Genomic DNA, 25277 nt, shown 5'->3' with positions numbered 1-25277 from the left:
GCACAGATTTGGGAGTGCTTTTTCCTCCAAAGGCACAGTAAGGTTCTTGACTGTTGGGAAAAACTCATCAATGTTTACCACAGAAAAATACATAGACCACCCCCATTAAATATAGAACATTTTTTTCCAATTGAACTGTACAAATACAAGCTCCAGCTCCTCCTTCTGTATTCACTTACCATTTTCTCCTACAGTTTTAAGCTTTAGTTGCTTCTTACTAGAGTACTGTGATATGCTGTCCCATCATTATTCAGCATTGAAGAATGAAGGGCTATTTAGTGCATGTTAAGGTGGCATAGTTAAAATGTGACAAACTTTGGAGATGAGGTCTGAAAAAGGAACACCAGCACAAGAAATGGTTTGAGGGTTTAGAATGTTTGCAACTAAACAGATTGTTGAGCTTAAAGAGAGTGTGAAAATGTAGCTGAAACAGGAGAAAAGAGGGTTTATATAATAAAAACCAATACAAGGAACACATCCTAACGACAGATTTTCAAGTAGGATAGTGCTGTAATTTATTTTTCAAAGAAAAAGGATGAAAACTATATTTGTACTTTTTTAGTAAGGCTGGGGAATGGGGAGCAGAAGCTCTAGGGAAATGGTGCTCATACCCATCTTTATCCAACCCACCCGAACAAGGGAAATCATCCCCCTTGTTCTAAGATGAATTTTTACCTAATATTCAAAACTAAATTAGACATGCAAATTACATCCACCCTAACACACAGTGTTTTCAGAAATACCAATGACTCTGTGTGCTCCTCCTACAAATCTGTGTTTGTTGGGAATGGGTCCAGTGCACATGATGAGTTCCACACTCAGCAGGAAGACACAACTGTTTCTGCTAGACAGAAATTAAACTGGAATATAAGGTGCTTAAACTGGAATACAAGGTTCCCAAGGCATCCTCCTTTCTACTAGAAGGCAAGTGGACTTTCTGGAAATTTTTTTTAAACATTCCAGTGTCAGATGTACCCTTGGGTGCAAGCAGCCTCCTATTAGCCAGTCATCAAGGTACTGAATAATCAGTAGGGGGCTGTTACAGCTGGAACAAATCCAATCCAAGAGTAGGATGGCTGTGCTGAGAACAAAGAGGAGCCCAGCGAGGAGCAACTCCATCAATCTTCTGAGTATGACTGTCCATGAAATGACACAACTCTTTGTCATCAGGACTTTTAAGCTGCTCCACAAACCAAGTTCTGCCCCAGTCCCACAGAAGAGTTCAGCAGTGAATGGAAATCCTGCAGCCAGGTCTCAGTGCACTACCCACTAACTCCCATGTGGAAATCTGACTGGCTCAGGGTTCTCCAGGCAGCACCTGGATTTTGAGAACGTGCTAAGTAGAAATCTTTCCTGAACCTGAGAGAGGGATGAAAACCTAATCTATGTAGCCAGAAAGACCATCTGAGATATCCAAACAAAGCCAGGATTTTAATTAAGCTACTGTCAGCAGGAAGTTCAACACACTGTCTTGCACTTAGGCAGCAAAGACCTGCACTGTCTTGACTCAGAGTAAGGAGACAAAATGGTATCAGTGCCATGAGTCTAATGCCTCCTGGAATAACTGCAGGTTATAATCATTTTTGTCTCTGTGCCATTCATAATTGAGGATCACTGTCTTCCCCTTCTCATTCCCACAGGTTTGTTCAGAGTCACACTCACAACTACTACAACTAAAAAAACAGAGCAAGATGACAGTTTCTGCTAATGCTAAACTTACTGTGCATGAAGAACTGGAAAGACAGCCCATTTGAGTGAAAGCATTTAGGAAGTACTGTGAAATTGCAAATGCACAGATCTAATTTTTCAAATCACTTGGCTTGCTGTGAAGCAAAGAAAAAAGAATTCAAGCATGTTGAAAAAAGCCATAAAAATAAAAATTAGTTATGTGTAGGAGATTAACGTAAAAAAATTAACAGGGCCAGTAAGACAATTAATAGGTCCACTGGTTCATATAATATTTTTGATTTGTAGTTTGTGTCTCTCCCAGTCAGTGAAAACTTCAATGAAGTTGTGGACAGACGAAGTGCCATGACTATTAAATCTCACAGATTTCCAAAAAGAAATTTTGCCAAGGAATAAGGAAATCCCAGGATTAATTTCTGGCAAAAGAGGAAGCCCTCATCTGCTCTTACTTGGTCCAAAAGATATGTGGCTGCTTCCTGTTATACAGAGCTATTTCTTAATGCACTACAAGTTAATATGAAAGGAGAAAAACACAGCCTGAAAGGCAGTTGGAATGTGCCCACTTGATGGGTTTGTGACTATCTGATATCTATATCTGAAATGGCAAAGTCTCAGCTCTCTGACAGGCTTGTACCTCACCCACTGAGGTTTCTCAGGAAGCAGCTGTAGCTGCTTCAAGACAAATCCAACATCCCTCCACAGACCAGTGAGTCTTACCTTTCTTTGGACCTGCTGTCAGTCATTACTGCACACTTTTAAAATAAATTTCACCTGGCACAACTGAGTATCAGCTAAATTTCCAAACTACTGCTCTAAGTAGGCTGTTGGATGCAAGCTCTGGTTTTGTTCCAGTAGATTAACTCTTCAACACACAAGGGACATTAAGACACAAAACTGAGTTAATTTTACTGTTAAGACAGCAGCAAGGCATCAGTCACTCCTGTGAGGTTTCATGCTATATATTTCATGGTGTCCCAAGTAACATTTGAATGCATTTGTCATGTTCACATTTTATTTAGTTTAGCTAAAGTAAAACACTTAAGTAACCCCAGTGAACTAATCAAACTTTCCTCCCCGCTCCTGTGAGACAAAGAATCACTTTATCCCACCACATTAAGGAGAGCCCTCTCCTTGGCTGAAAGTTAATTCATTGTGAGCCTGAAGAGCCTACAAAAGGACTAGACAGGGTTTTATACACCAAAGAGAAAAAAAAAGTGAACTAAAATTAGACCAATTTATCCGTTTGACAAAATTGGTTTGGTATACTCTTAGCTCACACACTGCACACCTCTCAAGTTAAGGCACTCCTCAAGAAAATAAGCCTTGGAGATGCAAGCTCTACTCATCACTGCTTCAATTTCTACTGTAAAGAACCTAAAATAATAATGTGAAGGTGAGCATTAAGTACAAAGAGACCAATTATAACTAGCCATAATTAAATGAACTATAATTGCACCATTTTAAGTGATCAGCCTGTTCTCATCTCCTGTTTTCAGAACTGTGGTCAGCTGGTTTCAGAGATCTAGGAAAAAAAGTCACTGAAGAAAAACAAGCTGCCAGATGTGACTCCATTATAAGGATACCTGCAGCCACTAGGAAAGAAGAATTAACTAAACCTTCTATATGCAAGAGGGTTCAAGTCCACTTACCTAGCCAAATCCAACCACTGCTTAATTAGGACAACTGGCAGAGGCAGTGGCTGCAAAAACACCCTGAGATTTGCAAAGTCATGATCCAGGGGAAGATCACAGCACCACTCACTGCTGGAAGCTAGTGGGGCACAGGAGGGAAGGGAGGCACGAGGCATTCTCAGGAGTCTCAGACACACTGTTCTTGTTTCTGTTGTTTCTTGACAGTGTTTGGAAGGGGTCAGCAGAGCAAGCCTGAACATTTGGCTTGTACATCTGTTTCTCTGTGGCTCTAATGCTCTCTGTAAAAATAAGGGAGGGGAAACCCCAACCCCTCTCCATCATCAGTACAATTGCAACACATACAGTGGCATTTCAGCCAGAGATAGAGAGCCTACAGAAGATCTGGAAGCCTCAGTTATTCCAGGAGGGATGGACAGGACCGAATTTGTGCCACAGCACCCCGACAAATCACACAACAATTAATGGCAGCTACATTTGTCCTCAGAGATTTTAACTGAACATTATCTACATTCAGTGAAAAGTTAAAGCAGGGCTTAAGGTTTACATAAATCTCCCCTTCCCTGATTAAAAAGCCTCTGTTTCAACAGAGTCATGTTTGCTCATGTAGAATGAGCTGAAAGAGGTTCAGTTTGACCTCTGTTTGTGGGAGCACATGCAGCAGAAACAAGGCTGAACAGGAGCCCTGCAGAGTCCATGGCTGGCATTTGGAGCCTGGGCTGTGCAAAGCCACCAGAGCTGAAACCCTGCCAGAACCTCACAGCAGAGCTGCTGGCTGTGCTTTCAAACACCAGACAAACACGTGGTAAGCGTGACACAATCAGCTCCTCATATTCAAGTGGCTTGAAAATCTCTGAAGCTGTCAGCTTGTCCAGGTGCACAAGTCCTTGCTGCTCAAGAACAAAGTGAAGATGAACAACTGATCCTTGTTTTACTTTTTCATGCTGAAGTCTTGAGAGCTTGTTGCTTTGTTTTGGCTTTGTCTTGTTGTTTTCTAAACTCTAATATATTCAAGATTAGGACTTTATGAAAACCCTATGCTTTCCCACAAAGCACCTTAATTCTGTAAGCTTCAAGAGTGTGAATATTGAGAGCTGAAGTGATTAAGCTGAACTTGTTCATGCTTCATCTGGCAGCCACGGAAACTTCATCCTGTTGTGTTTCTATACACACACACCGATTGACAACGTGCACTGGACTCAAATTTATACACACAGGCCCTGGCACAACAACAGTACAACCCCTAAAATTATATTAGTGCCTGGAACACTAACAGGCTGCAGGGTTATTCATGAGACTGGAAGATTCTTTAACACCTCCTATACACAAATGCCAAAATCTTCAGAAGACTTAACTGCATAGAAGAGTCAACTGAAAATATTACTTAGCTTTTTTTTTAGTTAGAAGATGTACCGAGGATTAGTGCTTTGATCCAGAAGGCATACGTGAAAATTCCCAAATCTCAGCCTGCGTCTATGACATTTGTGAAAACAGAAGAGACTAGAGCAAAATGCCTTCAGCTAGCAAGTAGTGTAGTAAAAGTAGAGACAAAAACCAGTTGTAGCAGTTCAAAACTCATCTAGCTCAGCATCTTAAGAGCTGACAGCAGCTATAACAAGATGCCAACAGGAAAGTGTAAGATTAGGGTGAGCATATGCTGTTACTTTCCTCTCCAGTATCCAGCTATCTATGACTCAGGTGTCCTCAGAAAAGCCTGGGACAGAACCAAAAGGAAAGGAAACACCCACCTGCTAAGCACAGCAGCGCACACATTCAACACCCACCCCCTCACCTGACATAAACCACGTTTACCACCAGCTCTGCCTCACGTCCACTTGACACGCCCCCGCCCGCTGCGGCAGCGGAGCACTCACACGGCGTGGGCAGCACTCACACGGCGCGGGCAGCACTCACACGGCGCGGGCAGCACTCACACGGCGCGGGCAGCACTCACACGGCGTGGCGGGAGGCGCCGTGCAGCAGCAGCAGCTCGGCGATGGCCGCGTGCCCGTTCCTGGCGGCGTCGTGCAGCGGCGAGTCGTTCTGGTAGCCCGTGGTGTTCACCAGCGCCCGGTGCCGCAGCAGCAGCTCCACCACCTCCCTGTGCCCGTGGTTACACGCCTCGTGCTGCGTGGGAAAAGCCACAGGGGGGAACTCGGGTGAAGGAGAGCTCACGGGAGGATTCCTCTCACGGCAGCACTCCCGAAGACGGCCGGGGACAATGATGCGAGGGTGCTGCATCACTTTCCTGACAGGAATTTACCTGGGAACCCAGAACTGAACAAAGGCCAACTGTGTGCAAATTAGATCACAGGGAACAAAACCCTCCAGATTACAGGCCATCGGAAGTATTCTACAGGAGAGGAAGAAGTCGCGGTCGAAAAGAACCTTTTGTTTATTTTCTGTAATTCAATCGAGCAATTTTTTCACTCCGCTGCTTGATACATTTCCAAACCACTGAGGACATTAGGAACCCATTAAATACAAACATTGTTTTGAATTGATCATTTTCGAGTTATCCCAGCTGTGTTTTCTGCATTTGCAGAGTCACAGGCTGATCAATTTCATGGCCTGTCCTACACCCCAGCAAAGGAGAATGACACCTGGGCAGGTCAGTGGCTGCTGATGAATTCTTTTAACCTTGTTTATCACCACTTCTTCACTTTGCATAATTCTCTGTCACCTAAATGTGTGTGAAGGGAACTAAAATATCACAGAGGAATGGAGGGATGAAGTGAAATCTGATTGTAAGACCGATGACAGAAAGAAGCCTTCAACACTCACCAGTGGTGTCCAGCCAGCATTATCTTTGACATTGGGATCTGCCCCATTTTTCAGCAGCTGCTCCACAGCTGCTAAGTCACCCTACACAGAGAAAGAAAAGAATTATGAGAAAGTAATGAAGAAAATACATAGATACAACACAAATTTGAGATGCCCAATTATAAACTTAGCTGCAATAAAAATGTAGTGACAGAAGCCTTCCATGTAGATATTGTCAGGATAACAAAAGCTCAACTGACCAGGAGACCACAGTTAATCATTGCTGTTCATTTAGAACCACCCACACATTTTACACAAATACATATTTCTAGAGAAAAACTAGGCATGTAACAGAGTTCATTTAAAATAAATTGAAAAGTTTGCACTAATTGCAATATGTCCACTACAGTCAAACTGCAAGGATTAAAGTCAGGAACATTTACTGACAATTTCCTTGTCCTTCAGACTGTATTTTTTTCAAGTTAATCTAAGTAACTGTCTGAAAACACAGGTGAAATAAATTAATAAGCCTGACAAGCTTCTAGAAATTGGTTTTCCATGAAAGGAGAAGAGTTTTATTTAACACTGCAATTACTACTTTATGTTGAATCTCACTGACACTTTCTCTGACAGTTATCTACCAATATAGTTTTAATTTGCTTTTTGGAAAAGTGCTATATTCAGCTTTCACTGTAAGCAAGGAGGTGTGGAAAGGCTGGAAACTGACGCAGAGCCTAAGGAAAAGAGGCTGAATAGAGATGAGGCAAAGGAAGCAAAAGGGCAGAATTTGTGAATCAGAGGTTTTGACACCCTGAAAAGCAAAGCTGGTAATAAGGTTGGAGCATATCCAGATGCAGCTATAAATAGGTAAGGAGAAGGTGCCTGTGGAAGCTGAGGCAAGGAGACCTCTGCAGTGCAGGCCTCAATTCTCATTATTTTAGGCAAAATGAAGTGTTTCAAGACAACTGCTGACACTTAGCCTAGACCAGGGTACTGAGATCCCAAATGAAGAGAATAACAATACACAAACTGGTGCGTAGCTCTTGCCAAGGCCAAATATACAACATAAGAAAAGATCTGAGAGACAATTAATCCATGATATATACAAAGTTCAATGCCTTTAAGCAGTGCAAATTCAAGGAATTTCTAGGTGCTACTCACAGCAAGCACTGGAGAAGGTGAGAGAATATTATATTAAGCTTTAAATACAATAAAAACAAACTTAATCCAATATTGCTACCAAGAAACACTTTGAAAAAACAAAACAGCTTTAATCTTTACTCTTTTAAGTTAGAAAAAATATTAAGACAGATTGCTCTGCAAAAATAAATCCAGCAAGCAACAACCGTAAACTCAAAATTCACCGAAATAAATGCTGAGACACACTGGCTTTACAACCATCAAGCAAATTAACACATCAGAGATAATTTCATGCATTATATTCACAATCTAGATGTCCCAGCAAAATGTTGCCTTTCAAAGCAATTAAAGGATTCTAGCAGCAGCATATTCTTTATGGTAGCAAGGTAGCAGACATACATCAAACCTGAGGAGTTATTCAGAGGCTCAGCATTAAGATCCTTCCCGACAGAGGGAACACACAATTATCTATAATGAGCGAGAGCTGAGCTTATCATTTAAAGTTCAGTTTGCAAACATGTACTGCAAAGGGTTTGACATTTCAGGAGTGCTGCTTTAAAGCAGGAAGCACAGCTAATAATTTGTGTGGGCATCAGATACTATCACAGCTTTTCAGATCAGTTATGTGAGCATTGATTTGTAAAACATCGTTGTGGCTTCATCAAAGGAAACGTTGCTGGTGTGGACGCCAGGAGCGACAACATCCCCTGACTTAAATCCAGACCCATGTCAAAATTAGAAAATTGGTATTTTGCTGCTTACAGGAGATAAATATTGTCGTCATGTCATCTGTAAATGCAACCTGCTTCCTACAACCATCACTGAGCGCTGGGAGTGACAGCAAGGAGGGAAAGCTGTCATGAGCTGTGCAGTGACTGCATGGGGGCTGCCAATCAGGATTACAAGAGAGATGTTAACAAAACGGAGCCAGGAGAATGTGCCTTTTGTGTCCTCAGAGGCTCTTCAGTCAGCCACCATAAGGTGAACATTTAGCTAAAAAAAGCAGGAGTAGAAATTTCAAGTGGCAGATCATTAATAGACATGTTATCAAGTTCCTCCTGCAAGGAGGACCACAATCACAGAATCATTTTGGTTGGAAAATACCTAGAAGATCATCAAATCCAACCATAGGTGCCTCTGACATTTGCCTGGATCTTCCAGAGGCTGATACCAGGTTAAGACGACAAGTCAAGCCAAATAACTGTGATGCAAGAATTTAAAAAAAAAAAAAAAAATTACTTAGTTATTTTTTACATTGGCCACTTCTGTCAAAGTTGATGGAATTACTAACATTTATAAGCTAATAAATGCTTTGCTAAACTTCAGAGGTGCAAATCCCAGACACAAATACGTCAATTCCGTATCTTCCCTCCAAAAGAGAGTGGAAGAAACTACACCCATTAGTATGGAATGACTAATTCCAACATGCTGCATAAAGATGTGCTTTGACTAATGCTGAAATTAATTTTGCACATTTAGTTCCTTGAATACATTTGATGCAGCAGGAAAATCACCAGTCTGCACCAAGAAGCCATAATCAGGGGACACAAGGAGAGACCCTCTTAGCAGGCTGCAGCAACAGAGGGGAAAAGTTAAGTGGAGACACTTCTTGTTCAGAAAAGGAGAACAAGGCAAACAGCAGGTAGAAAAATGCTCCTACCATTAAGAATTCACAGGCAAGTGTTTATTTTGAAATCTAATTATCAATGAAGGATTACATCCAGCTCTTGAAAAGGCAGGAGCTACTGCAGAATGCAGAATTATCCATTCGGAACAAACAAAGCTCAGGCCATTTCATGCTCCTAACAAAGCTCAGCTGTAGTGACAAGGCAGTAAAGCCACGGCTTTGCTCCCCCTGGGCAGCGCAGCTCCTGGAGCTGGGGAAACCGGAGAAGCAGGAAAGGCACTGGGGCCATCTGTCGGCAGAGCTGGAGCCGGCAGTAGATGAGAAAGGAGCATTTACAGGCTTCAGCACTTGCTCCTCCCAAGGAGGATTTAGTTCCTGCAGCCACAGCTGACATAAAACCAGAAAACCATCTCTACTTGGCTTACACAAGGTTGTTGGAGGTTTTTTTTTTCCTTTTCCCTCAAGTCCTGAATGTAATACATGTAGTTAAGAACTGCAAGTGTCCTTTTAGTCCTATTTTACAGGGGTTTTTTTTTCCATTTTGCCCTTTACAACTTCCATTAATGAAGGTATTTTTCACCGAAAAGTCAAATTACTAAATAAATGAAAACTTATTCTACCAGAAAACATATTCTACCAGTTAATGAGAGAGCCAACAAATTAGGACAGTACATGAAGATGAAGCTAAGAAGCTGTACTCCTTCAACCAAGTATTTCTTCTTTTATTTACAAATTTAATCAAGCAACTTCAATCTTTAGGTCAAACAAATGAACCAAAAAGATCCCCTTTCAAACACAATGCCATTTGCTTGTTTAAGCTGTGGGGGAACTAGATTATCTACAACAATAAATGGCCAAGGAGGACAAATATGCATTAAAGAGTTTATATGAATTGGGAGCTCTTTCCAGGATCCGGCAAGTTTCTCACCTCAAAATCCTCCAGATGAATTCCCTACACAGCAGACTGTTCCCCAATAACCAACACACAAGAAGCTATGCTTAATCATTAATAAAGAGAAAACATGCAAGAAGTTGCACAGCCTCAGAAACAAGAGAAGCAACAACCAAGCATTATTGAAAAAGAAATGGTAATTTGTTTCCAGGCTTGCACATCAGCACTTGGGAAGATGGATTGCTTTGATTCAGGGCCAGTTTCCATATTCTCAAGTCCTGCATTTGAAAGCACTGCACTATTTCCTATTTGCCTTGACCTCCTCTCTCCAGGAGGGGAGATGTTCTTCTGTGACCCATCTCTCAACCATGATACAAGACCACACCATCTCCTCTGCTCTCCTTCCCGATGTGTCATTAACTGGTAACAGAGCAATAAAAGGAGCACTCTCACAGGCTCAGAAGGAATTATCTCAGTTATTTTACTGTGTTAATTATAATGACCATGAAGAGTCCAGCACAGCAGGCTAGCCATGGGTGAAGCCTTTCTGCGAGCCCTCCTGGAGAGCAAGGAGGGAAGGCTGTCATGAGCTGAGAAAACTAAAGGGTCCCTGGAACAGGAGGCAACCAAAACTGGTCCAAATACACCACCTCTCTCTTCAAACTCAGTAGAAGCTCTGCACAGAGGCAAATTCTTCTTTCCTCAGAGGAGGGACAACTCCTTATTTCCTTCTAACTTGAAGCACCACAAACATTCTCCTAGCTATTTCCCATCCACTCCTTGTAACAGTGTGGCTGCTGCCAAGGTCCCCTGTGACCCTCTTGTGTTGCAGTTCACTGTCCCTCTCCCTGGAATTCCACTGTGCTCTGCCCCATCCCTTCCCTTAGCAAAGCAGGAGAGGCACAGGCACCACCCAGACCTGAAATGCAGTGCCAAGGCACTGGGGGGTTCCTCTCTCCACAGCAGATTTGGGACTCTGCACTAAGGTGCTGTGCTGTGATTTAACTGCCATGAGGAGTTGGTCCTGGGAACAATCTGTTCTCCTACTGTAAAAAAAGTCCCACGTGGAAGGGCTGTTGATGGGGCAATTTCCCACTAGTTTAGAATATTCAGAGTTGAAGAGGTCACATTTTGTATTTTAACTAACTGGGATTTTCCCCTTTAATGACTATAAGGATAAACGTGACTGCTGTTTGCTACAGGAAGAGTCACATTTATTGTCATTTATTAGTTTAACTCAACATTAAGTTCATCCACATTAGAATCTTTCCTTTGATTTCAGTGAAATAACTAGTAGCAGTAGTAGTAAATGGGGACAATCCTTCAGAAACATTATAAACAGCATAACACTCTTAGTTTTCATGCCTGCTAACTTTGTTTATGATCTCTTTTAAATAAGAAAAAAAAGGGATAATTCAATTAACTTTAATTAAATTCTGGGTATTAGACCCTAACAGCTAATGAAAATAATACAAATTTGGTTTTATAACTAATGAAGTCCCAGAGAATTAGACTTCATTTTACTTTGGGGGAGGGTAGCTACAAGTCAATTTCCCTTTACACACATGGAAAAACATTACTGGCTGTGAAAACAACAAGAAAAAAATTGCCCATAAAACGAAAATGGAAGAGAAATGCTTCTTTCAGAAAAAAAAATCACAACTAATCTGAAGAAAAAAAACAGCAACCAAACCCAAACCAAGAAATCTGAACCCCACAATGAAAACACACAAAGAGGATAAAGCCTGCTATTTTCAAGACCAGTTTGACAAAATACTTTTATCAGTTCATACAGGCTCCTGCAAGTTAAAAGATCATAACCAAGGGATCACTTTCCTCGTGTTATTTTAGTTCCTTTTCAAAGCAAACTTTGGGATCACCCAGAAGCCCTACCTAGCTACACAAGCCTTTGCTAATGAGCACCTCAATGAGTATGGAGCTGCTGGATAAAAACCACAGCAGAACTAATGAGGAACAGAAGCCATTTCCCACTTTAGCTCAATAATTATAAACATCAAAAGACAACAGTGAAAGAAACTCACACACAGGACTGAAAAAGCCCATCCCACTGCCCACACTCCAGCTGGAAATCAGCTTTTTTTTTGGCTGTACCAGCACCAGTAAGGAGTGCCAGCAACGCCAGTGAACTTCAATAATCAAAACATGTTTATCATCCTTTTTGTCTACAGCATGAACTGCTTAATTTTTCATTTATCATCAAAATGCTTTGCAATGAAACCTTATTGGCATATCACCAATAGGCCGATACTCCAAGTCTCAACAAGCTGCAGGGATGCTGTTTCCTTAGATGAAATACCTGTGTTCCAAAGAAGCATCAGGCATATTGCTGGAAACCACACCTGTGTGAAATCTTGTCAGGGCAGATCCATTTTGTTCAGAACCAGTCAGTCATGACTGCATTCATTACAAATTCCCAGAAAATCATGGAAGGGTAATTTGTAAACAGTGTTTTAATGAAGAGGAATATGCAGGACTTATGACAAGAGGTAACAAGAGATCTCTCCTTCAAAGCTCTTGAGTCCTGTGAGGACAACATTTCATTTTCTCCCCCCTAATTCCATATTAATGACATCAAACACAAGATTTGAACTCGACTCAGCTCAGCTGACACTTCCATTTAAAAAGGTCTCGTGCAGCAGGAGTGGCTTATTAGAATGCCTTTGAAAGAGGACAGAGTTATTTATCAAGAACAGCCTCTGTCTCACCAGACAGAAGTGCTGTATAAATGTCAGGTGCTTATAGAGGAATCAATTCCTCCACTATACGCAGTTTATTAACCACACAGCATTTGTATTACATGATTTAGCACAAAGCACATTTAAATTGCCAGACTACAAACTCCTGGAAATGACCTCTCAGAAGGGAGCTGCCATGAGTGCATCTGATGAGTGGGATGTGTTTTACCAGCTCTTACAAAGCAATGGGCAAGGACAGCCCCTGCAAAGAGCAAAGCCATGAAGCTCTACCACACCAGGACCTGGTTAAGATATTAACAGCAGAATGAGTGATAGCTGTCATTCCAAGAATAATATTGGTCTTCCAAAAAACTGAGAACACCCCAACTCTGTCTCTCCCCTCCAGAGCATAGGGCTCAGCATGGGAATCAGGGGTGCAGCCCCTCACTGCCCCTGAGCCAACACTTGCATCAGGTGGTGGATCTCAACACTTACATAATGTTAAACAATGTTTCACAGAGTTATCTTTAGGTACATAACTCAGATCTTGTCCTGGCTGAGTTACCAGCTCAGACTGAACTGATCAAGGTCACTCAGTGAGATCTGAAGTACTTCCTAAACTCCTTATGACAAATCAGAGACAGCTTTCTGGCACACAAGGCCAAAACATTTAAATGCTTATCACTTGCTAGAACTCACAGGTGTAACTGACACGGTAATGCTTTGAGTTTCCAAGTACAATCATCTTTGGTCATTCAAACAGTCATTTCTTTACAAAATCAGACAATCAGGTTGGAAACTTCCCAATACACCTAGAAGAAAAAGATCACAAAATGAGATTTCCCTCCCCAAAATAAGATGTTCTGAAGTAACTGGTTTCCAGAATATTTTTAAAACAACATGGTCTTGTTAAACCTTTGCTTAAAGCTGAACTAGAAGGTGATGTTCCTACCTTGATGGAAGCAACATGGAGCAAAGTCTCTCCCTTGTAATTTCTTCTGGCAATTGAGTTGACACCAGGGGATTTCAACACAGAAGGACTGAGTGGTGTTGCTAGTTGACTGCAAGTCTTGGAAGTGGATGGGGTAGAGGGAGATTCTGAAAGCAAAGAACTGTTGATTGCTTGAAGGGCTGCAGATCTTCTTGTCTTCATTCCAGTGTCAGGGAGTTTGGATGCGGAGGAAGAAATCGGAGCTGGTGTCTGTTCAGTGGCTGGGGAGATGGGGGAGCCCTGCAGTGACTGCTCTAAGCCATCAGCCTGCCTGCCTGACTTCCCAGGAATGCCCCCCTCACTTCTCCTTGCTCTTTTAGACCGAGGAGTACCCTGAAGTCTGCATTGCTCCCTTCCTCGTTTCAAAGGCGTAACTTCTTTTGCTATTGTCAGCAATCTCCCAGCAGACCCATTTTCTTCTTTGCTATCTTGTGCAGTGCACACAACCTCACCGTTGCCTTTCTTCTCCGGGGATTCTACCTGTGGTAGAACTTCCACATCTTCTGTGTTATTGCTGGAGTCAGCTTCCTTTACAGACTCCTGCTGAGGTCTTTCTTCAGGACTCTCTGGTTCCTCAGTGCACAGCACTACTGGTTGACTGCAGATGGTCACACACTTTTCCTTGGGAGTCTTCTCAGCTTTTTTCTGCTCAGGTTTCTCTAAGCTCCACTCTTTGTTAATGTCTGCTAGATGTTTCTTCTTCATCTTCTTAATCTGTCTCCGAGTTGGTCTTTTTGTTGGCTTAGAGGGCTTTTCATGAGGAGGGGAAGGAAAGAAATCATAAACTGAAGATGTGTCTTGACCAAGGTCGTTGCTTTTAGTGCGAGCCTGACTCCTGTTCACGACACATCGAATCTTCCTGCTTCTTGGGCTGAACCACATTTTTATCTGCTCCTTCTTGCTCTTTTTTTCCAACTCCGAGTCAGTCGGTGTGGATATATCTTCTGCTGAATCTAAGTGCACGAGGAAAGGGTAAAAATAATTATGAGCACTCTTCAGTACCTCACAAAGCAAAAAGAGATCATAACAACTACAAGAATTGATGAAGTGTTACTAAATACAATCTATGAGTGCCTTCATTTCTTCTGAGAAGGCACATGCAGTGACTTTAAAAGCCCTGGCAAGGTCACCCTTCTGAGAAGGCACATGCAGTGACTTTAAAAGCCCTGGCCAGGCCACATGCCACTCTGGAGCTCAGAGATAGCTACAGCTATCCGTCAGGCAAGTGAGCATCCTGGCAGAGAAATTCCTTCAGCGAGTCTGGGTTCACAACACAGCAGAGTTCTGACCAGGTCAGAAAAGGACAGAAGTTGGTTTTCTCACTAAGTTTTCCTTGGAAATAGGTTTAACAAAGAGTCATGTGCATACACAAAAGAGCACAGAAACAATTTTCTAAAGAGATATTACAGTTCATCCAAAGATGGAAAAGAAAAATAGCTGTAAGCTGGCAAAAACAATATCCTTATAAAAATGTCAAACATTCCTGAGAAATTTTGACTGATTCCACAGCTATAGCAGATGAACCAGTGGAATAAGATACAGAAAATCTGTAAGCAATTGTGTCCTGCCATTTGATCCTTTACCCCTGGGTAGTAAATAATTTCAAGGAAGCTAAGCATTTTGATGATCTCAAACATTTCTTTAAAAATATGCAGTGGAGCAATTGTATAAATCACACCATACAGCACATGACAAATCAATGCCCAGGATGATGCAGGAATATCCTGTACTCCCAGCACATGAAATAACAGTTGAGAACAAGGACTGAGGACATAAATACTGTCTCCAATGGCTTAACAATAAATTAAGGAGTATAAAGTGACCTCAAAGTTAGGCACTAATTTAATTTGACAGGGTTTTTTGACACAAAAGAACCATAGCAGATTTTTTACCAATTCCTTCATTCTGAACTGGGGTTATTTTAGGTTATTTGGACAAGTCTTCCAAAGTAAATGCACAACTCATTCTTCCTATTACCTCAAACCTCAGGGACTACCACTCACCAAAGTCTTGGTGATTTATAACAATCAAACACAAAACCAATACGAATTTTGTTTTGAAGCAGCACTAAGACCAAGATTAGAAGGGAGGGGAGGGTTTTAAGCATTCTTGAAATAAACAATACCAAGTCTCAATTATTAAAATGACAGACACTCACTGCAACAATCTATCACTTTCACTTCAGTGCATTAAGTTTCTATGGCTAATTTATTATCTCCATACTTTCTCTTCTATTTTTGGTGTTAGTAACTACAGCCAGTTTTTCAGAGCAAGCTGGGATAAATTCATAACAATAAACACACTGGTTCCAATCCCTTAGACACAAAAAAGTGCTTTTGAAATTCCACTTAAAAGAGAACTGTGCAGCTAGTAATTCAACACTAAAACAGACATTCACAGTTGTCTTTTAAAGCAATATTCAAAGTTAAATGTTTCCTTAATCTTGATTTCAATTACCCTACTTACCCCTCGAATTGAATCCTGTTACATGTTAGATTCAGCTAGAGGAATATGTAAGCCATCAGACCAAAAGTGTCATTAAGAATACAGCTTGAGGATAGTTATCAATCATTTAGGCATCTAAAGATAATCATCAAGCAGAGAACTGCAGTTATTTGGTTTTCCTCTAAGGCTGGGCTTGGTGCAAACAAGAAAAAAAGCACTGAAATTGAGAATGAAATCTCAGAACTAGCTAGCCTTGAGAACATCTCCAATCTCATTCTGACAATAGCATCTAAAAAAAGGAAGATCTTGATTGCAAACAGATGCAAAATATAAAACACAAGTTACTATTTACTCATCTTGCCAGTGTTTACACAAACTAGCAGATTTCCTTGTAAAATATTTACCTTGCTAAAAGTATCACTCATCCCCAAGTAAAGAGAAAGAATGAAATCGGCTTGCAGAAGTAATTTGTGCAACAATTTTGTGATGGCCAGAATTCTTTTTGATGTATATAGAACAGCAAGACTTTAAAGTCCAAGTGACAAATTCAATCAAAGGCACTGTCCTTCAGAAGTATGATCTAAAGCAGCAGAACACAATGAAGCATTTACACTGGATGTACCACTTCTGCCAGCAGGAAAGCCTGTGAAAAATCCACCACAAGGCTTCCTGAACTGATCTGTTCCTTGCTGGTTGCTCAGCAGGGACTTATTTGTCAGGTTTTTAATAAACTGCTGAAAACATAATGTGCTAAATAAATACTTCCCAAGGAGTGTTTTTCCTCACCTGCAACGACCTGAGGTGTAACAGAGTATGCTGCATGCTCTAGACCAGGGAGGCACTCGTGGGACAGGATTAAAAGATGCCATATCCTGACAAAGAGACCCACCCCATCCAGAGGCCAGCCCTGCACAGCCAGGGGAGGAAACTGCATTTTCTGCTACCCCTTCCTCCATTTCCAAAGTGTACAAGGTAGGATGCCCAAGCAACTTGGACAAATGGCCAATCTACCTTCCCTGAAAATCGAATCTTTTGATGGACCCAGAGCCGTGAGAGAGAGAAACAAAAAGGGGAGATGCAGAGCCAAGAAGCTGAAAGGAAGTTCTTATGATTTAATAAGTAAATGTTAATTTATATAAAGAGGGTATTATCTGGTGGCTAAGTTCATTCAGTTAAAGTACCTTCAGAGAAAATTGCTCACAATAAAATCAATCCCAATGAATTCTCTGCTGTCTCTGAGTTTGAAGCCAGAGCTTGGATCTCAACAGGATCAAAAAAAATACTATTATGATTCTGATTTAATTGTCTTTTTAATACACAAGTGTCCTCACAAAAATTTTCAGAGGCATTCAGACAAGGTAAATCGGCAGCGCATTCCTTACTAATTCTAGATTTTAAGCATCTGCAATAGCATAAGGAGCATCCACAATAACAGCCTTAGAATCAGCCTACAGTAAATGCAGTAAATTTAGTCTCTATTACCAATTAAACGTAACATTCAAACACACAATGGAGTAATTGAGTTATTTCTAAATTAGAGTTATTTGCACATAATAAGCACAAGTTTCCCAATGATGACATTTAATAGAGTTGGATTTCTTAAGTGTTAAAAGGGTTGAGAGCACACAAAAATACCAGGAGATGGTCAGTGCCATGCAACTAGAGCTCCATCTCCAAGTTCTGCTCTAGTGCAATAGCAGGGGGAAAAAAGGAGCAATTAGAAAATGTGGTTTAGCTATCATTAATCTGCATCAAAGGAATATAATGATGCACATTGTGTGCCTTTCAAATTATTCTCTATTATGGGTTTCAGAAGAGAAGTTGAGAAATCTCTTTGACAAACTAGTCCCTTATTAAAAATCAAAGGGAAGAGCTTTGGTACCATCTGTGCAACATTAGTGCCTTCACTGAAGAGTGATTATTTTGCAAGTTAAGTATTCAACACCAAAGGGGAAAGGGAGAAATTCCAGCTATTCAAAACTTAATCTTCAGATGTTATGAAAAATGTCACAGCAGCCATGAAATGCAATGTAATCTGCTACAACAGGAGTTCCACATCCAGTAAATGTGAAACAGTCAGGATATTATAAAGACTGGTTGGTCTCACTGACTCTCCACCAGCATCAGCACCAGCTTGGGAAGTTTGGAGCAACTCCTGCATGAGAAGAGGGGGGAAGGCTTTCTGTTTGATGTGCAAGAGTGAAGCAGATTGCTACAAAGAATAAGGTAAAATCAACTATAAACGCTTAGTGATGGTTCTGAAAATTTAAAACAATCCCTTCTTTTTAAAGAACATTACACAGAAAAGTATTTAGAACTTCTCTTTCTAAATCATCACTGTAAATCAACAAATCTAGTGGTTTATGTACACTATGCCCACGATTCCACAAGTCCTCAGGAATTACCCACCCATCATCCCACCACTGTCAGCTCCCAAGATGTCTTGGACACTGCAACATTAGAGCTAAAGAGTTGGAGTGCAGGCATCCTGTCTGTGGTGCCTGCCAGGCAGCATCCCTTTACCCTGAGGAAGGTACAGCACAGGGCAGCCAAAAACTCAGGCACCTCTCCTCATCTTACCAGGGACTAAGCACAGAAAACCTCTAACAAGTGAATTAATTTGGAGGCTCAGCATTTCCTATCTATAGCTTGAGTTTTCCACCCATAATTTGCATTTTCCAAGCAGTTTCAGGTTTGTTTGTCAATTCATCTTCAGTCACCCCAGGAGTGTTATTTGCTGTGTTTCCCTCTAATTTAAAAGGGAAGTATTAGCTGTTTTGTGCAGTCTTTCCTGAATTATTTGCTGCTGCTTCTTACAATGCACATGCTGTTTGGCAGAAGCTATTTTTATCCCAATGGAATACAAAGTGAGATCCCTCTCATGTCTACTGTGGAACTTCAGGGTACAGGGATTTTTGTATTTGAAATATTCAGTGTGAGCTTAACCCTATCCTTTTCAGTCACAGCAGTTCCACGGGGTTTTTTCAAAGAAACACACACAACTTGCTGCATGCACTAGCTCTGTCAGAGCCGAAAAAAAGTACTAGTAGGATGCTCTTCAAAATTTCAGTGTCAACAAGGATCTCCAACAAAATTTAAGAGAAGCCACAACTGTTTCAAAACAAGGCATACACAGCAGATATGCAAAAGTGACATGAAACAAATGTAAGAAAATAGTCTTTTTTTCAACTGCTTCTCTCTTCCTTTCCTGCACTGAGAGATTGATTTTTCGGTCTATTTCCTTCACCAGAACATAAAGTACAATTTCTGACCTTCTAATACAAAAGAGAAGAAAATATTGTTGACAGAAGTACAGTGCTGTAAGAACATGAAAGCACGTCCTTAACAAGAGGAGAGAACCCATGATTCTCCAAACTCAAACATATTTCTCTTTGGATACATTAAGTTCAAGGCAAAACTTAATGTATCCAGACATCCAAGGGAGGTGAGGGATTTGCAGGAGATGAGGGACAAAACATCCTGAAGAATTTGCTCTCAAAATCTAAAGCTACAATATCCTGTGATTTTCAACATATATCTTTTTTTCCCCAACATATTCTGTTCTTAGAGGAGTGTTTGTTTACTTATGAATTCAAGCCATTCCTGACAGTGAATTATTACCAGCTCAGGAGGATTTTCTCCTAACCTCAGTATCACCCTCCAAAAGGCCACTGTGCTAATCCTTAGCACACTGCAAAGACTACAAATGGCAGAAAGGCATCTGTCACTTGATTTCACATCATTTCATATAAAACACTCTTGTAAACTTCTTTTTATCATCTCTTGTTCTGACTCAAAAGACCCTCATTTAGTTCTGTGGCCTTGTCACACCACACAGACTTCATTTTAGAAGAACTATGGGATTAAATGTACTATTCAATTTTTAGGACAGTTAAACATCAGACCAATTTGTAAGAGTTAATCCATCTCTAAGAGTTTTCCAAAACACCTAAACACTATCAATAACACTACCATGCTGTATTTTAAATGCTTTATTTATAGCATCACAAACAGTTCCTCTCAGAATGATTCTCCTCCGAGTGTGCTTTTAAAAGCCTTCATCACTTAAAATGTTTCCCTGAAATCCTATTTAAGCCATCATCTGTTTTTTATGCTCCAGAAGATTTAATCACCATAGGATTTTATACCTATATAAAATGTATTCCTTTACGCTTGGACACGGGCTTCCAGCCTCGTCACTTAAAATCTATTTTGGTGTCAATAAAGAGATATTCCATAAATGAATGAAGGTGCTGATGGGAGTAGACATAGAAAAGGAATCTTTATCTTAGACAAACACATTAGGAAGCAACAATGAAGGAAGAATTACCTATTCTGTATCTGACAACTAAATTAATGTTTTCTAAAACTTGGTATTACATAAATGCTCCTCTCTGAGATTGCAGAAGAAACACACAATCACCTATGTTTATTTCACTACAGTTTTTCCTACTTTGACAAACAACCTAAAATTTGATATTGATTGATTCCCAGAGTACGTTCTCTGCAATCTCCTAGCACAGTCAGCAATGACAAAACTTCACTCCAGCAGATTAGCTGTTTGTTAGGGACCAGAAAACAAATGAGTTAAGACTTGCTTCTTTCCCCTTTTTAGGCAAAGAACACAGATCATTTCTCCCATGTGCAAAAACCCAAAACTGAAAATTACTGGGACAGCAGGCACGACTCAGTGCACAGAAACCCAGTGGCAGAAGATACGCATTAATTCTTTAACAGGGCACCCCTAATACAGTGCAGAACTTTACACACTGGGGCTCCCATAAGATATGACAACCTGTGCCACGTGACTCAGCAATCTCTCCCACTTTCATCTGATTTTGGAAAATGGATTCTAATGAATTATGGACTAACCCGCTCACGCAGACTCCTCAATAAAACAGATTCAAAGAACGAGCAATCCATACAGACAGTTCTCTTCAAATCAAATTTTCCAAACGTGATTTGGAACAGCCTCTCAGAATTTTAAGCAGGGCTGCACCGCTCGTTCCCTGTAAAATGAAACGGGGTGGCCAGGACTGGCGGCCACCAGGGAGCCGGGCGAGTCTCACCTGAGGCGCCGGCGCCCAGGAGCTGCCGCAGCTTGCCGCAGAGCCGGATCACGTTGTCCAGCTGCCGGTTGATCTGTGCGTCCTGCACCCAGGCTGGCACGTGGCACACGGGGCACTCGGTGCCGACACAGTCGCCCACGCAGGGCCTGCAAGGCAAAGGGAGAACGCATCATCCGGTGGAAGTTACCTGCTGCGCCCGCCACCAAACTACCGCTTTCCGCAGCCCAGCCGGCTCTTCTGATTTGAGCAGCGGCAAACCGCCGCAGGAAAGCCCACGCCAGTTAGTCACAAAGGCAGGACAGGACGCATTCATCCTGGCAAGTGACAAGCTGAGCATAAAATTAAGCAACCCGCTTCCAAAGCCTTGTCAGGACAGTCATGAAAAACGCAGTGCCTCGCAAGCTGACCCAAATTTTCAAATGCTCCACTGCTGTTTGTCTCCAGATAACAATTAGGCTTCACTGTTAAAACTACAAATTCTTTTACATCTGCTTTTCTGCAGCCTTCCATTTTTAAACAAGTGCCAGAAAGCCAACCCCTGGTAAGCTACAATTTCCACCTCTTCCTAGTTAAAATTTGCTTGATGCTGTGAAGAAGTTTCACCTGTGTGAACATTTCTCTGTATGAAGTCCCTCGAGGGTCTCCAGGTGCTTAGAGTATTTTATCACTGCTCTCTTTCACAGCATTTATGTCAGATGATCATGGTGGCATAGGTGGGGAAGCAGATTTACTCAGTAATACTACTCTCCCCAAATCAGCCTAAAATCATTTATTCTTTGATTAGGCCAGTGAGAAGACCTTAAGATTTGTCATCTGAACTGCAACGTTCAAGGGCCATTTACATCTCATCTCTCATCTATCCTATTAAATAGAAGTTAGAGTTCCACACAGCCAAGACTGAACCCATTTGAACAGCCTCAGTTACCTGACCACTACTCATGGAAAAATTGCTGCTAGGTGTGTTTTGTGCTTTAAACAAGCAGAGACCCTTGTGGCCGAGGCACTGCTGTGTTTGGCAGACTGAAGCACAGCTCTTGGCTCCAATATATCCTAGATGACATTTGGCAAATCCCTTGGAGCAAAGGGAAGGGCCAACCAGGTCTCCTTCTCTAGGAAAGCTGGTCTCAGGCTTCCCACCCCTGTAAATGACAATGACCTTCATACCACAACATCTCTTCATTGCTTGCAGCTCTTGGGGTTTTGTAGACAGCTGGTAACAACTGCAGGTAACTTAGCACAGCTACCCCACAAAACTGCAGAAACCGATCCTGATAAATACCCTGTCCGTGGCAAAACCATGGTGAGGGAGAACTGGTTGTTTTATGGGTGACCTGAGCACTGCAGTTCATCAGTTTCAGATCTTTCACTCCATACTTCAGGAGCCAGCTCCAACCACTCGCCCCAATCCTTCCCAGGTGTGTTAATAAATGTCTGTCCTCAGCAGTGAACCAGAATCAGCTCTAAACGCTCAAACTCGACAGAAATTAATCTTAACAGACCCTAAACCCCGCAGAACTTAAATGTAACAGAACGCCAACTTAACAGAATGTAAACCTAACACCACTTAAATGTAACCAAACTGAAGTCAGAGTTGAGAATGCTTCTTTAAAAGTTCCAGATCCAACAGAATGTAACTAATTTTGACTCCAGGGTTACAAAAAAGGTACTGGAAATTTGTCTTTCAACAGTTAAACATCAATGGACAATATGCAGGCAAACAACTGAGTCGTAACTGAAGTATCAGCAACCTGGGCTTACTGGAGAGATGATAAAGGTGTGGCAAATACCTTGTGATTTTATGCAATTTAGTTTTGAGAACAGTTCAGAGTAGCTGCAAATATTACTGAAAATACCTAATTTGCTTCTGAAGAAATTAAACTGAATTTCCTTAGGTTAATTTTAAAAAATAGCCACTGCCCAGGACTCAGTCATCAAAGGACAGATGAAATTGCTGCTAAAAGGTCAGGCATACAAGAGAGAAAATGAGCGCTCCTCTTAACTGTTCTTTCCAGCCTCGTCAATACAAGCTGCATTGTCCTCTTGATGTTTGGAAAATTCTTCTTTAAAAACCCCACAAATCTTCGAGAACAGTGGGTGATTTAAATCTATCACCTAGAATACACAGGGATTATCCAAAATAAAACCACAGGGCCTTAGAAGCCCAACAGCTGAACAATTACATTTATTAAACCACATGTTCATGTTTATAAATTTTTTTACTAGTTTCTGGGGGTCATTTTACAAAATGATCTGTAGAGAAGTTGTATAAATGAACAGGAATTTAATTAATTCCTTCAAACAGCAGAATGATAGAATGGCTCCAGCTGGGAGGGACCTTAAAGATCATCCAGTTGCACCCCTCTGCCATGGGCAGGGACTTTCCAGTATCCCAGGTTGTTCCAAGCCCTGTCCAACCTGGCCTTGCACTCTTCCAGCGCTGGGGCAGCCTGTGCCAGGGCCTGCCCACCCACACAGGGAAGAATTTCTTCCTAATATCCAGTATAAACCTGCTCTCTTTCAGCGTGAAGCCATTCCCCCTACTCCTGTCCCTATGTACCCTTGTAAAAGGTCCCTCTTCAAGAATCTTCTACAGCAATTAATGGCCACAGCTGGGAAAGAACAGGTGTCTGGAGAGAAATAAATCACCTGTGCATCTTTTTGTACATGCACACTGGGGGAAGAGATGCTGAGGGCATCTCTCCCATAATCAGTTACCCCTTAAAAAGCCAGTATATATTCTACTTGTATTTTACCTTTCAGGCCTTCAGCACTGTAAACTCCTGTTAGAAAAGTGCAGCTGAAGAGAGGGAGTGGATACACATCCATGAGGGAGGGTTTCTTCAGTTTTTACTGACATACTGATTATAGATTAACAGGATATAAAGCTGAGTATCAGCTGGTTTACAAGCAGAGGTCAGACAGTGTCTTTCTTCTACATCCTAACAAAGACAGGATTTTACCAGACTGCTTACACCTGTGCTGTGCAGAGATACTCTAAGCCCCGTGGTTGCATGTGCATGCCCTGAAGAGCAGTGACACACACAGTGGCCAAAAGGTTCCCCATCTCACCCACAGGCAGCTCTGGGGCACAAACATTTCAGCCTCTGCCTGCATTGACAATGCAGTGAGTTGTCCCACCACAGGTGACACGACCGCCACCACGTCAGAAGCACCTTGTTGGCAGCGTGTTTCTAATTAAAGTCAGTTTTTTGAAGTGTTCAGGTTATTTGACCAACTCTAAGCAGAGGTAAGCCTGCCTATGCCACCGTGTTTGGATGTGTGTGAGAACAGCAACGGGCACAGAGGCAGAACTGAAGGAGCAAAGTCTTGGTAGAATGCCAAACCAACAACAAGCACCACCCAACCCTCTGGGGCAGAGGAAAACCCCCTTGGAAACAGGAAACACCTTCCCAAGCTGCTCTTTTCTCCTCACGAGAGGAAAAAGAGAAAGGAGTGGAGAGCGATGCGAACCGCAGCTTGTTTTGGAATTCTACCCCGCTACAAGCGGACAATTCCCTCCACCACACTGACAGTTCCCTTCACATCCTGAAGCCTAAAGCAGCTCTCCTGCATGGGACCCACGGGGGAAAAGCAGCTCCCCGGGAGGAGCAGAAGGCCCCGGCGGTGCCCACCTCCCTGCCCTTTCCCCTCAGCCCGGCGGCGGGCCCCGCTACTTACAGGCAGAAGACGTGCTCGCACTGCCCCAGGGACACGGGCTCCCGCAGGACACCGGCGCTGTGGGCAGAGCAAGGAGAAACGCGACACTTTTACCACATACGGCAAGGACCGCGGAGGAAAACGGGACGGGGGGGAAGGGGAAGGAGGACATCCATTACCAGCGGGAGCAGCGCAGGGCCCTCTCCAGCCGCCCCAGCGCGGCGCGGGTGTGGGACCAGGGGTGTCCGGGCGGCGCCATGGAGGGGGCAGCGGGGCGGAGGGGCCTGCCTGGGGCCGGCTGGTTGCCCGAGCGTCCTCGCAGCGCCTCCCTCATGGCTTTTCTGACAGCGGTTCCCTCATCAGTTCCGACGCCAGCCCTCCCTCCCCTCAGCGCTTCCCGCCGCCGCTCCGAATCCCCCGCCCGTCGCCACTGCGCAGGCGCGGGGGCGGCGCGCGCGCTCCCTGCCCTCAGCGTTTCCCGCGCGCCGCGAGCGGGGCGGGGCCGCCCGTGAGGGGAGCGCCGGGGAAATGGCGGGCTGGGCGAAACTCGGGGCGGAGAGTTGAGAGCACTGGGGCAGATCGGGTGTGGCAGGAAAATTGGGTGTTAATGTCCGCACGTGCGGCTCCGTGGGTGCGAGTTTTCAGTAATTACAGGGAAAACG

General features: G+C 42.5%; 1 protein-coding gene across 1 annotated transcript in view; it reads right to left on the bottom strand.

Moving 5' to 3' along the window:
- Window positions 1-25002, bottom strand: part of BARD1 (BRCA1 associated RING domain 1) — a 41066-nt gene extending 16064 nt beyond the window's left edge. Inside the window, exons 1-6 of the mRNA XM_041411793.1 lie at window positions 24795-25002; window positions 24637-24693; window positions 20959-21104; window positions 13406-14397; window positions 6120-6200; window positions 5290-5462 (exon numbers count right to left, since the gene is read on the bottom strand). Of these exons, the coding sequence (XP_041267727.1) occupies window positions 5290-5462; window positions 6120-6200; window positions 13406-14397; window positions 20959-21104; window positions 24637-24693; window positions 24795-24949 (1604 nt within the window). The 5' untranslated portion in view covers window positions 24950-25002. The remainder of the gene's footprint in view (window positions 1-5289; window positions 5463-6119; window positions 6201-13405; window positions 14398-20958; window positions 21105-24636; window positions 24694-24794) is intronic.
- Between the last annotated feature and the right edge of the window lie 275 nt (window positions 25003-25277).

This window comes from Onychostruthus taczanowskii, unplaced genomic scaffold, assembly GCF_017590055.1.
Source record: "Onychostruthus taczanowskii isolate IOZ18803 unplaced genomic scaffold, ASM1759005v1 scaffold37, whole genome shotgun sequence".
Lineage (NCBI taxonomy): Eukaryota > Metazoa > Chordata > Aves > Passeriformes > Passeridae > Onychostruthus > Onychostruthus taczanowskii.
The sequence above is the reverse complement of the archived record's forward strand: the minus strand, read 5'-3'. Positions and strand labels throughout refer to the sequence as shown.